The following is a 13,267-nucleotide window of genomic DNA, read 5'->3' on the forward strand; positions in this document are numbered from 1 at the left end:
ATTTTTGTCACAGGAACAGTGAATAAACAAGAAGCCACTGTCTTACCATGTGAGCTAAATAAGAGTTGTGAATACAGTTCTGTGATTAAACATTTGGGTCGGGGGGGATGTCTGAAAGTTCCTGGCTAATGAATTCCCAGGAGTTGGCTGATGAGAAGAATAATTCAAGATTTCTTTAATTGATATTTTTTAAACATTTTAATATGTGGATCTAAATGGAAGTTGCTTGTAACTCAAAAATCAATTTTTATATTTCAACATTGCTATCTGTAATACTTGTACATTTAAAATATATTAATTGAAATACACACTAACTGGAAAAAAGCTTTAGGCAACAATAATAGAATGCTGTTACTTTTTTTTTTTTTTTACATTTTATTGGAAATATGCATAAAAATGTATTTCCTTACACAGAAAAAAAAGACTTTCCAGAAAATATGTTTACAATTTTATCTTTATTCACTCTCATATGAAAATTACAGTCACATAAGGTTGTCTTCTTGTAATCTATTGAGAAATACTCTATCTCCAGGGTATGGCATAAGCCTCTTTTTCTGAGGGCATCGACATCATGGCGGAAAAGAAAGAAAGAAAAGAGCCCATCAGCCCAGGTGACCACTCCATCTCCGGTCGCTGGAAAATGCCAATTGAACAGAAAAGGAGGTGTGAGAAGACGCGCAGATACCGTCCATACTCCTGACCACTCCAGAAGTAAGACCCACGAACGAGTGACTGAGCGAGATGGGGAAAAGTGGCTTTGTGGGAGGGCAAGGAGCCTGCTCCTGAGCCCGTGCCCACCTCTGGTGCCATCCCCCAAGGGAGGGACTGCCTGGGACACCAGCCCGCAGCGGTCAGCAGACGTCTGTGAGGTGTGCATGGGACGCGGGGGTGTCACAATGGCCTTGGCTGCCCGCCCGGGCGTCTGGGGAGGTGGGGTCTTCAGTGGCTTGCTCCTTCACCTGTGAGGAGGTAGCTGGAGCGAGCACTGCTGTCCGGAAGGAATTCCTTCTGAGATGAAGAGATTACGATTGTGGTGGGGTAAGGGCCACTCCTCAGTTCTTTATGGCAGGCCCACAGAGCTCCTCCCGTTCGGGGCTGTCCTCTGCTCGATTTCTAAATGCCTGATCTCGACCTGGATCCTCCTGCTGTGAACTTCTCACCCAAGGAACTCATCCACAAAATCCCTCGGAGGGAAGGGAAAGGAAGCAACCAAGGCAGAGTCGTTTTTCTGCTGTGTCTCCTCGGCACACTGCAGACAACTTTGATGCCATCTACCAGACGTCAGGCCTGCCTGCCTGAATCTGGTGGCTCCAATACGCCCACCTTTGGCTGGGTAATAGAGGCACCTGCTGCAAACCAGCTGGTCTTCTGGTGTTAGCAGTGAGGGGAGGGATTTCCCTGAAGGCTGGGGAGCCGTTTGACCCTGCCTGATGCTAGTACCTGAGGGCAGGTAATCCTCAGCTTGTTTCCTTCCAGGTCGCTTGACTAAAAGAGCTTCCCGGGTGAGACCTGAGGAGCCTGAGGATGGAGGCGTGGATGCAGAGTCTCCTCCTGCAGCCACCAACACCTTGCCTGGCTCTGTGGTCTCCTTTCTGTGCCAACTGCAGGAAAATGAGGTAAGGGAGTGGCAGTTTCAGTGGATTCCACCTGAATTCAAGCACTTGGATTCCGAACGTGCCTGGCTCAGGCACCAGGGGATGTGCTCTTGCCACATGGTAAATGCACTCTCCTGCAAACACCGCATCACAGAAATGCAATTTTTGCCAGTCATTAGGAGACAATGCTACTGCACATCATCCTTTCTCACAGAAGGCAGGAGTGCAGTAGAGGACACGGCCAACCTTCTGGTCATTTGCTCTCCCCAGGCTTCCTCCTTTTGTCGACATATTCTCTGAAAACTTCCTGAGCGCAGCAGTAGTCCTACACCCACCCTAAGCCCCCGGCCACCTCTCTGTCTGGGCTGCTGTCTGCAGCTCCGACCATGCTTTGATCTTTGTCGACTTCTCAAAGACAGTGAAACATAAACATAATTTGAGAACCAATCTGTGCAGGGAAGGTAGATCTCCCGGTATGATCCACAAAAGTTACCCCAGGAACTTCCCTAAGGAGCCGGGGGAAGCCTGTGAGTCAGGCCCTACCAAGGAAGTCTGGAAATGCCATTGTCCCGTGTATTCCTTTTGCCCCCGGCACTTTGTTTGGTCTAGAGGAGCTATGAGCTCTTTGGGGCAGCAACTGTGTGGTTGCAGAATATCCAGCAGAGTGGAGGGAGCTGTGAAGTTGGGGAGATCCTTACCAGAGCAATGGGTGGATCCTCCGTTTGGCGAAACACTTCCTTGTGAGGCTGGTCACTCAGCTACTTTCTAGGACTAGATCCTCGAAATGGAGCTGTCTGCATGATGCCGTTTGGGAAGGCTGTACGGACCAAGTGCTCTATGACATCCTGGTCATCAAGGAGAAAGAAGTTCAGATGTTCCCTGTTCTGATTTGTCCTCAGGGTAATCGGGTAGAAATTTACCAGGAACTGGGGAGAATCCTCCAGGAAGATGGTGACCATTTGGAGAGAGATCTGTTAAGCCAATTAATAACATTGGCTTCAAGGGATTTGAGAGTGGCAAGCTTGTTCTCTTCGAAGCTAGTCAAAGCATCCTGCCTAGAGCCCTGTTGTCTGGAAAGCTATAGCATGACACCAAAGATCTCCCCTTTGCCTTAAGAACCAATGACAGTCCCCAGATCCCACTATGGGAGACTCTTCCTCAGGGGAGCTGACTCCTTGAGGGAAAGGGCCATATCCAGCCAAGCTCTTGAGCAGGTGCAACCTCTGAAGCAGCTGCCCTGTGTAAAGTGGCACTGGGCCTTTGGCTGCAGCTGAGGCAAGCAGGCCCACGACTGCTGTAACAAGCATGTCTGTGCTGAAGGGAAAGGCTCCAGGCAGGGAGGCAGAAACTCAGCCTGCTTCCACACGGTTGGCCATTGGATTACCGTTCTTAGGTAGTCATCCTGCTTTGAGGAAGAGGCATGGCGAAGTGCCAGTCCCTTCCCTGCTGTACCCAATATTCCATCTGGCCTTCTGTGTGGAGCGTGTTCGTTGCTGGAGCCTTCTGGGAGCTTCTCTGTTCCTATTCTCCCGCTGTCACAAAGGGAAGGGAGAGGCAGCAGTAGCACAGAAGGGCAAATGGTCAAACTCTTTCTTGACCAACAAGTTTAGGACTGCTGAACTGCTTACCTTTCACAAAGGGGCAAAGCGGTGGCAGCCAAACAAGGCAGGGAATATTTATCACTGATGGATCTCTCTGGAGAGATGACGTTTCTCTCACTCTTCCCTTCAACATGGAAATGTAGAGCTGAAGTCATACAGCCATCGTTGGCTAGTTCCATCTGCCCCGCTGCCTCAGTCTTTCCTGTGTTGATGGTTTTCCTTCATGGTCCTTTTGTAGGGTGTAACGGATGTCGTGCAAAGAGCAGCAAGTAACATCCTGGTCTCCCTGGCCCGCTCTCACTTCCTACAAGTCATGGAAGAGCTACAGCGTCATCTGAAGCCTGTGGAGGATATCCCTCAGGAATTTGTTTTTATAACCCTCAGCAAACTGGCCACGAGCTATGGTACGGCAACTTGGGCTGCATGCTTTGGTGCTGGCTTCTTTGAGCAGCGGGAGAAGGGTTTCGGTTGTTGGAATATGGGAGAGCTACAGGGTTATGGCTTCCACATCTTTTGCTGCCTGGGAGCAGTCGGAAGTGGTGGCTTTGTCCCCTGAGCTAAGTGCCCTAAGGATGGGACCGTGGGAAGACCCAGCCTAGCGGAGTTCTGCTCCACTCTGCTTCCAGTCCCACCCTGAAGGGCTTCCCTGCTCCCATCCCTCGGGGAAGGGCACCCTTGCTGAACAGCTTTCCTGACAGCAGGTTGTTTGCTTTCCCTCTGCCCTTCTCTGCAGCACTGAGCTGCATCCCGTTTCTGGAAATGACCTGGAATGTCATGTACACCATGCTGGGGCGAGTACAGAGCAGCAGGATGAAGCAAGCCTTCTGTGCTGGTAAGTGTCCACCTCTAGTGCCAGGGCTGCACTGGGATGCAGAGGGAAGGGGAAGTTAGTGAGCGGCAGTCGGCACCCAAGTCTCTTCTCTCTCAAGCTGCTACTGCAGGTTCTGAACCTCTAGGGAGCTCCAGCCCTTTAAAGCTCCAAACAGTCTGTACAACATAAAAGAATGTCTAAAGCTCAGGAGATGGCTGTGGCCAGGAAGGGAATGGAGTTGTTGGAGTTTTACTACTCAGCTAATTTTACTACTCAACAGCTAATCTTGGAGGGGGGAAAAAGGACTAGCAGGAACAAGGAGGAGAAGAGGGAGGAGAGAAACAGCTTAGCATTTCAAGGAAGGCATTTTCAAACATTTCACGCCTGCCCCAGAACCCAAAACTGCTCTGGAGCTAAGTGCTGATGAGCATGGGACGGCAGTTTGAGACAGGCTGGAGTGATAATGCAAACTCTTCTCTCTGGGACATACTTGACAGAGTGACCTTTCTCCCCATCTTTCATGCAGTTCTGGAAACGTGGTCGAAAGGGGTGACTGTTTACTTCCAAGACTGGGCAAAGTGCTCCTTCCCTCGAATAGGGGAAGCCCAGCTTTGTGAGAAGACATACCCTTTCTTCTGCTACGTGGTCAGAAACTGGCTGGACTGTGAAGAGAAGGAGGTGAGACTGGCTGCCTTTGTGGCCCTTTAGCAGCAGCAGCTGCAGTGCTGGAGTTCACCTGTCTTTCTGGGGAACAGTGGTGTCACGTCAGGAGAAGTGCTTTCCAGGGAGGAAGCAGGTCGTTGAGGCGTTGTCTAGAGCTGGGAGCCTGCTGCAGCTCGACAGTGTGGAAATGCTGTGGGCCAACAGGCAGTGTGCCTGGAGTCCCGCTTTGCAGCCTCGCGATGAACTAGTGAGGCCAGGCCGGGTCTGGAGAACCGCCGCTGGGAACCAGCCAAATTCCAGTGGCCTTTGAGCCCCAAGGGTCTTGGGTTTAGAAGAGGGGAAATGTTCTCTCTCTTCTCGAGCAAGACCGTTTCCTCCAGAGGAAGCTGGGAAATGGCCGTCTTTGGGAAGGGGGAAGTTTGTGTCTGGGGGATGCTGCCTCCTAGAGCAGAGCTTCAGTCGGAGCAAACAAAGGTCTTCTGTCTTCCTTGTGTGCAGCTCAAGGAGGACATCATCAGGGCTGTGGCAGCTATGATGGGCCTCCTCCTTCATCAGGAAGAGTATCAAGGGCATGTGTGCGACCAGCTCTCCTGGCTCTTGGACCAGTATGAAGAGGTCCAAGATGGTTTTCACGTGACCAAGGTGAGGTGTCTGGCAAGATACGATGTGGCTGCATGGGTCAGGGTGAGTGTGTGCTGGGATCAGGGAGCTGTGGGAGTTCCTGGAGGAGCTGGGAACCTGTTAGAGAAGAAGCCAAGACAGTCGCACACAGATGGAGGGGGAGGCTTGATACTGCCTGTTTTTTCAGGGCAGAGAACAGCCAACTGTGGAGGCATGCTGTCCTGTGTTAATGAGCTGCTCTCACTCACAAGCCACCCTCTCGTTTTCACTTTTTCTTGTAGCGTCTCAGGCATTTCTTGGAAGCTGTGGAGAAAACTGAGCCCTTTATCCCCAGGGAAAGAGTTTTTATCATCTGCATTGTTGTGCACAACCAGGTAAGCAGGGGCTGAACATCTTGCACTTCCCTCTGGGTTAGCAGGTCTGCCTCTGGTTGGCAGGAAAGACCCATGGGGTGGCAGGGCAGAGTTTCCCTCCTTTGGGCTTTTCTCATACCTTGCAGTCAGGTCCATGCAGCTGTTGAGGCCCCCATTCCGGCCAGGTGCCCACGGACTTTTCCAGGGCTGCTTTGCCTGGTTCCAGGGACAGCTCAGTTCACAAAGGAGTTTCCTGCTCGGGCAGAGAGCAGGAGGAATCTGGAGCCCAGAGAGCTGAAGCTGAGCCTTGGAATCCCAGCCAGCCCTTGTATCCTAACGGCCTTTTGCTGCTGCGGAACTGACTGGAACTCAAAGGTTGCTCTTGCCTCTAGGGCGTAGCCTTTGTTTTGGCTGTGGGTCCCCTGTCGTAGGCTCAAACTCCCTCTGGAGCGTTAGAGTGGAGCTGACAAGACGCTCAGGAAGGTGTTCATCTCTGACTCCAGGATCTAGAAGCTGTCTGTCAGAGCACAAGCTCATCTCTGGCCTCTCCGTAGAGTTCCAGAGAGACAGAAGGGTGTGGGGGGGAAGCAGAAGACAGCTTTGTGAGGACAGAGCACTGTCCTTCTTGAATGGCATCTTTCCCTGTGAGTCCCCAGGGAGACAAGACCTCATAGGAGCGATTCTTTTCAGTCTCTCTCAAGACTGATCCTAAAACGTACCTCATTCCCACAGCTCTCGGATGTGACCAAGAAGCACCGCATTGGCCATAAAACAGAGCTGTGCCACTGCATGCTGCTACTAGGTAAGGAGAAAACAGAATTTGGCTGTGGTTTCTTTGAAACTCTCCTGCAAAGCTCTGCAATGGGAGAAGAGCTTGATTGTTAACCTAGAACATGATTTCTTCCCTCCAGCCCGAAGCTTCCCTGAGGAGACCATGGAGTTTCTGTACTCACAACTGGAGGCTGAGAACGAGGCTTCTAGAATAGCAGCCCTGTCTCTGCTGAGATTCTTTGTTCATTGTGACCGTAAGTAACACTAGGAAGAAAATAGGAGGAATGATGTACTTTGGCTGAGGGACTACGAGCAGAAACAGCCAAGAGCTGAAGCCATGAACTGCCAGAGCCTGATCAGAGGAGGTGTTCAGGCTGTGCAGTTGGGCTGTGGTAGACCAGACTCCTCTGCAACCTGAGTGCACAAGAAGTGCACACTCCCTGAGGTATCTCAGAAGTCGCCCGAGTCCCCTTCAGCTCTGAGAAACAGGCCAGCAGCCTTGTCAAAATCCATGGAGGGCACACGCTTAGTGTGGACCAAGCACCTTACCATGTTTCAGCTGAGAAAGGGTGAAGCACAGAAATGCGTGGGTGCTTACAAAGACTATGTTACTCAAATGAATTGTAGTCTCCAACCGTATCAAACCCAGCCGAGCACTCTGTCTGGATAGTTATTGACCACGCTTCGTCAGGGGTGACAGCTGAAGCTCAGTAACACTCCGAGCATAAAGAGTAGTGAATTCCAGTGTGGATCCCATTTTTCTAACTCTCTGTGTTAGGCAGTCCCTGTTGCTCCTGGCTTCTGCTGCTTCCCCTGAAGTCAGATTTTGGCCCCGTGCTTTCTGTCTAGCTGTCCATGAGAAAGCAGAGACATTTTGACAGTGCTCTTTTGGAGGGGTGGGCTCTGCCTCAACGTACCTGTACTTCCTTTCAGCAATGGCGATAAGAAAGAACATGTTCCTGGTTGTCAAGGCAGTGGAAACTGTCTTTGGAGACCACCGGAGTAAGGTGAGGTGGCTGGGGAAGGGATGGTAGCCTGATGAGTGACAGGGGAAGCATTTCCCTACGCAGTTTGGATCTAGCCTAGGCATATGTTTCCTGCTTTGGAGAGAAGGACTCATGGTTACTCTTGTTTGCAATCTCCTCCCTGGCAGGTGAAGAAGGCTGTTCTTGGTTTCATCAAGGAACTGTTCAGCTCTGGTGTCGAGAACTGTTCGGCCTGGGGTCTGGTGGCCTATGTTTTCAGGGAGTTCAGTCGGGCCACCAGCAGACTGGTAAGAGGAGAATGTGACATTTGGGGCTTTGTTTTGTGCCTTTTGTCCACTGACTACTGCACTGAGCTTCCCTGAAAATGTGGAGGCCCCCAAGCAGCAGCCCTTGAGTGCCTGGTGCCATGACCTCATCAGCATCCCAACCGACTTGAATCGTGGGTCTCTCTGTTGCTGTCAAGGGTGCGGCTGTGGTGCTACACCACCATGTCATGCAATCGGAGGCACCGTGGGAGAGTAAGAAAAGAGCAGTGGTGCTGCCAGGGATTTCAGCAAAACTGCTTGGCAAAAGCCACCCTGGAAAAGTGGATTCTCAGCAGGATACAAAGGTGGACAAGTCTTTTCTGAACTGCTGATGGATGATCAGCAAAAGACAGAAATTGTGGGCTAAGCAGGACAAGCCGGAAAAGCTCTCCAGTTCTTTCCTTGTCCTCCATATTTCTGTCCAAACCTGTCCTGCCCTCCATGCAGTGCTTTCGGGCCCTGTGTGCTTTCTGGAAACAAAGGGACCACAGGCACCTCTTTCTTAGGTGTTGCCAGCCAGGTCCACAGGGAATGACTCCTTGTAGGTGGCTCACCAGAACAAGGACTTGGTGAAGCTCTTGGCTTTGGCTGTGCCTTTCCTCTTGTTCAGTCATTTGTTGTGAGGCTCCTGAAGGCTGCATTTGTAAGGAGAAGCGTGTCAAGAACTCCCACCTCCTCTTCCTTGTCCTTGGGGCCAGTTCTGCTCTCCTTTCAGTGCAGGAATTGAGCAGAACTCCTCTGAAGAGCGTTTCTTTGGTGTCATTAAAACGGAGCTCGGGCCATTGAGCATCTGCTGTCGCGAATAAACCATTTACCCCCATTGGTTGGGTAATTGCAAACAGGCAGTTGCTCTCTCTGCATTCTGTGTAGTTTTCCTTGCAGTCCAGGATGTGACCCCTACTATAGGATTTCCCATTGTCTTACCTCAGGTGACCTGTGCTCCCAAAGCAAAAGCCAAGTCTCCTACTGAAGCCTCTAGCCTCTTCCTGAAGAAACAGTAGCTGATGGGAGTGTTTTCAAACTTGTGTCTTGCAGGAGACAGGAAACCTCTCTGAGAGGGAAGCAATGGCAGAGACCGCGCTTCAAACTCTCTGCTTACATGTCCTCGACACCCTGGACGTCTCAGCAAGCGGCATGACAAGAGTAAGTCATCCCACCACCTGGTGCTACTTCTTGCCTTGAGGATACCTTCTTCTAGCCCTCCCCCTCCCTGCTGACAAGCTCTTCCGAGCACGGGGCTACCAGAATGTCTTGTCGGAGGAGAGGGGAAATGAAGCCTTGTGAATAACAGTCCAAGAGATGGGCTCAAGTGGGGATTAGGACAGTGGACTAGAAGGAAGAGAGACAGAAGAGAAAGGGTGGGAGAGACATGAAGTAATGCCCTGGAGAGGGCTAACAGTGGAGGGGCTGGGTCATAGCCACAGAGGACAGCCACTATGAAAACAGGAGTTGAAGGGATGGAAAGAATGACGTGCTGAATTGCTGTATTTTGCTCTGCAGCTCCTATGGCCAAGGCTCCTCCAGTTCGTAGTGCCAGCTCAGTACACTGGCACTCTGGTCCCACTCTCCCGCTGCCTCAGGGAGCTCGTGGAGAGACAGGAGAGAGCAGAAGAGAAGGAGGAACCCAATTACCTGTGCTACCAAGAACGCGGTAAAAGAGAGAAACTTCCAAAGTATTCTGTCCTGCTCTGTCAGGTGGACAGGCTGAGCCTGTGTGTGTCTCTGTCCCCTGGCAGACCCAACTGGGAGGCTGGGAAGAGTGAACAGCACAGCCTTGCCCTTCTGCTAGGTGACAGGGAGTCCTGCCCTGTATTTCCTTTGTGGAAATTTCCTCTGCATTTCCCAGAGAAAATGCTTTGCTCTTCATTTCTCAGCATTCTCCCTGTAAAATGGAGGACTCCTTGCTGGCAGTGCTGGGGAGTTACCTTCCTTTCGGCACGTTAATTGCATGGATACCCTAAGATGGGAAAAGCTGGGGGAAGGCAAATTTATCAGCAGATTATCAGGCCCCTTCAGTCCTGTCCTGGAGGCTTTGCCTGGGATGGACGGGTGATCATCTTGTGTGGGACTTGGCCTGCTGAAATGGATCTTTCTTTCTCTTTCCAGCCAAACTGCCAACTCCCCAGGCTCTGCTGGTACGTCTCCTGGTGAGTAGTTGGGGACTCCTCGGGGCAGAGTTTTCCTGACCAAGGGAAAGGGGGAGAGCTCCGGATGGAGACTGCTTTCAAGGCAGATGCTTGCAGCCTTCAGGGAGGAACAAGCCTGCTGGAGGGCGTCTTGCCCTCCAAGGACTGCCTGGGCATTCCCAGTGTGGACCTCTCGAATAGCAAGGACGCGCCATTCCTCAGGGAGGCAGTGCAAAAAGAGAAGCAGTTCTGCTGTGTGCTGCCTGCCATGGCACCTGCAAAGCCCCTCTCCTTTCTCAGACAAACTGCTGTTCCTCTGTCAGGCTGGAGCTCTAATTCTCTCTCCTTCCCTCTTCCAGGTGCTTGCTTGCTCTCCTTATGAAGGAGGTGGCCATGGAGCTGTTGCCCTGCAGCTGCTGAAGACCCTTCACAGGGCAATTCACAGAGCGGTGGGGATTCCCTGGATGGCACAGATCCCTTCCTTGCTGCAGTACCTTGAAGGTAAAGTGTCCGCTGGGAGGGGATTGATTTGAAGAGGACAGAAGGGAAGTCAGGAAAAGGCAGGTCCCCAGAGTGCCTGAGGACAACGGAGCCCTTGAGTGTCTTAAAGCTGTCTTGTTCTTCATCCCTCCCAGTTCCAGGGAGCTGGAACTGACAGCTGAGAGAAGTAATGCTCCTGAAATAATCTGATCCCTGTGTGGGCTTTAGCCTGGCATATTGCATCAGAATGGCAGGCTCTGGCAGCATCCTCCCACCCTTGCTTGGACAGTGTTTGTGAGTGGTTACATTCCCCCTTGAGGAGATTTTGTGGCACTGCCCTCTCCTTGGAAGTTCAGAGTCACCAGTCGAGTCCAGCTTGGCAGTGGCAGTTCTCTCTTGCACTAAGCTCCAGCTGGTTGTGAAAGGCCCTTCTGCCTCATTTTTCTTCCTGTGAGGAAATAGACAGCTGCTTTGACCAGCAGTCAGTATTCCCCAGCGTTGATTCCATGGTCCTGAACAAATGGGACTTGGACATACCTTATGCATTTGGACTCACAAAGGGGCTGGTGGAGTAGCTGCCTTTGAGCCCTGACAGAACAGGTACATTCTGGGAGCTGGTAGCCTGGGAATGCTGGACTTTTTGCTTCCAAAGGAGACGTGTGGATGCTTCTTTTGGGCTCACTGTAATCAGATGACCTGCTGTTGTGTCCTCTTGTTTCCCAGGAAAAGATGAGAGCTCCCTGGACTATGCAGAATGGGAGTGCCGTCTGCTGCAGGTACAGAGTTCTTTTATGACAGCTGGGAGGTGGGGTCTTGGCAGTGAGGTTTTGGGCAAGCCTGTCCTCTCCCAGAACTTGGGCCTGTTGTCCTAAAAGCGCCACTGCCTCTTTCTCTATAGTTTCCTGAGACCCAGAAGGATCTTAGCTGCATATTGGAAGAAGGGTCTGGGGCAGATTAAAGGGGTGGGAAGGGAAGATGGATTATCCGTAGTGTGAGCTGTCCCCAGACACCTTCTTGTTACACTGGAATGAGAGAAAGACCTTGACAAAACCTGAGGAAGCATTTGCTCCACTTTTTGTTTTCTCCATAGTTCCTGAGAACATCTCTGGAAGCCATAAAGAATGAGACCTGGAATATGAAGCTGAATGGCGAGTTAACTCAGCAGATGGCCCACTATCCAAACTTTTCCAAGGAGAAGGTTGGTCCTCTGCTAAGACTTGGTCTTTACTTTTCTTCCTTGAGAGGTTTGGTGGCAGAGCCACAGGATGCTTCTCTCCCTGCATGGTTTTTTTCAATACAGTTGCTTTTCACTGCTTCCTATTCTCAGCCCTACATAATGTCTTTTTTTTTTTTCTTCCTTTAATTCTCTGTATAGAGCTGGTAACTGGATTGGGCCAAGAAATGGGCTGTTTTTATAGTCTTGGTGCCTTGGCTGTCTCTTGGTCCTTGAGATGGGGTGGTAGCTGGGTGTTCCGCTTCTCCAGTGATGACAGGTTGATGTGTTAGCAACCTCTTCGCGCTGGCCTCTTCTCTTTCAGAATTTCCTCTATAAGGCTGTGGGGGGAGCACTGGCAGCGTCTCAGAACATCAGCTACATTGAAGAACAGCTGCAGAGCTACTTGGAAAGACTCAGACGTCTGGAACCTTCTGAGAGAGAGGTGGGTGCTCTCTATCCCTGCGCTCTCCAGTTTTCCCTCGGCAGCTTGGATCTCGTTGCCTGACTTGGAGCTTTTTCCTGCTGATTCCCTCAGGCAATATGCTTGAAAGCTTGAAAGGGATGAATGTGTGGGATGGAAACAGACTCACTCTTTCCCTTGTGTTGCAGGGACCGATTTCGGTGTTAGCATCCTCTGCTGAGGGCCACTTCGACCTGGCCTTGAAGACAGTCCATGACTTTGCTGCTGCTGGGGAGAATAGGAGACTTCCTAGGGTCTTCACCCTCCAGAAGGTAAGGGAAGCAGGTTTTCTCTGTTGTCTTGGCTTTCTTTGCTTGTGTAAGAACTGCCGGAAGCCTGTAGCCAGGAGTTCTGGTGCTTCAGGCGTCTTCAGGACAGATCCCATTACAAAGTCATGGATCAAAATTCCCCAGCAGTGGCAACAAACAGCAACTGGCCACTGGAACAGTGTTGGGTGTGGTTTCAGTTCAGCTGGCAAATGGAAATGAGGGATGGTCAATGGGCAGTGCTCAAACTCCTGGTGGTGTCAAGGAAGGAGGTTCTGCACTTCAGCCCTCCTTTGTCTAAGAGTTCCAGCTCTTAGACACAAGAGAGGGAGACAGTGGGAGGGAGAACAGCTCTCTCCCAGAGAGTTAACGGAGGCATTGAAGAGTTACTTGGTGAAATGTTTTGAGAAGTGTGGATGAAAAAGGCAAGCTCGTACCTGTTTGGAGGCAGTTTCTCAGCTAGAAGCAAAGGGGAAGTCTAAGGTAAAATGAAGAGGCTCGACTGAATCCTCCTGACTTTCCCAATTTTCCAGGAGCACCAGAAGGAGAACGGAGCAAAGACAGCTGCTGCTGTCATGCTCATCTACAGTAAAATAGCACTCCACGCACCCAAGCAGCAGCTTCTTGCCCGGGTCGAGACGGACATTGTAGAGAACATCCTGTGCCAGTACAGAACCAGCCCTCAGGTAGGAGCTGTGAATGCTCGGTGTCGGGACAATTAGTCTAGAGCTAGCTCCCGCCCTCCTCTGAACCGGAGCTTACTGGGACAGAGCATCTGTTTGGAAAGATCTGCTCTCAACAAGAGTCCTGGATCTCCAGTTCCAAACCTGCCACTCTATCCCTTTGACATATATCCCCGTGTCATTGCTGGTGTTCTTTGAGTTTTGGGGGACTTGTCTGAGATGTCAGAGACCCGAAGCACAAGCAGTATCCCAGGTCCAGTTCTAGCCGTTGCTCCCCATGCAGGGGACAGAGGGCTCCAGATGAGTCTCTGCAGCCTCGTAGTGTTGGCG

General features: G+C 51.2%; 2 protein-coding genes and 1 long non-coding RNA gene across 3 annotated transcripts; all 3 read left to right on the forward strand.

Annotated features, from left to right (window-relative positions):
* The first annotated feature begins 587 nt into the window (after window positions 1–587).
* On the forward strand, window positions 588–8,707 carry LOC135327733 (maestro heat-like repeat-containing protein family member 2B). The gene is made up of 11 exons (XM_064508080.1): window positions 588–711; window positions 1,477–1,616; window positions 3,435–3,600; window positions 3,930–4,028; window positions 4,534–4,685; window positions 5,169–5,312; window positions 5,573–5,665; window positions 6,377–6,446; window positions 6,556–6,669; window positions 7,569–7,688; window positions 8,589–8,707. The coding sequence occupies exons 3-11, from the start codon at window positions 3,510–3,512 to the stop codon at window positions 8,705–8,707; spliced, it is 1,002 nt and encodes a 333-aa protein (XP_064364150.1). The 5' UTR covers window positions 588–711; window positions 1,477–1,616; window positions 3,435–3,509.
* Window positions 8,697–10,819, forward strand: LOC135327750 (maestro heat-like repeat-containing protein family member 2B). The gene is made up of 4 exons (XM_064508103.1): window positions 8,697–8,849; window positions 9,207–9,357; window positions 9,813–9,853; window positions 10,192–10,819. Exons 1-4 carry the CDS (start codon window positions 8,772–8,774, stop codon window positions 10,363–10,365), a joined length of 444 nt encoding a protein of 147 aa, XP_064364173.1. The 5' UTR covers window positions 8,697–8,771; the 3' UTR covers window positions 10,366–10,819.
* A 231-nt stretch (window positions 10,820–11,050) lies between these two features.
* On the forward strand, window positions 11,051–11,935 carry LOC135327751 (uncharacterized). Its single transcript, XR_010388133.1, has 3 exons — window positions 11,051–11,088; window positions 11,403–11,510; window positions 11,851–11,935. It is a non-coding gene; the product is annotated as an uncharacterized LOC135327751 (long non-coding RNA).
* Window positions 11,936–13,267: the final 1,332 nt, after the last annotated feature.

Source organism: Dromaius novaehollandiae, chromosome 3, assembly GCF_036370855.1.
Source record: "Dromaius novaehollandiae isolate bDroNov1 chromosome 3, bDroNov1.hap1, whole genome shotgun sequence".
NCBI lineage: Eukaryota > Metazoa > Chordata > Aves > Casuariiformes > Dromaiidae > Dromaius > Dromaius novaehollandiae.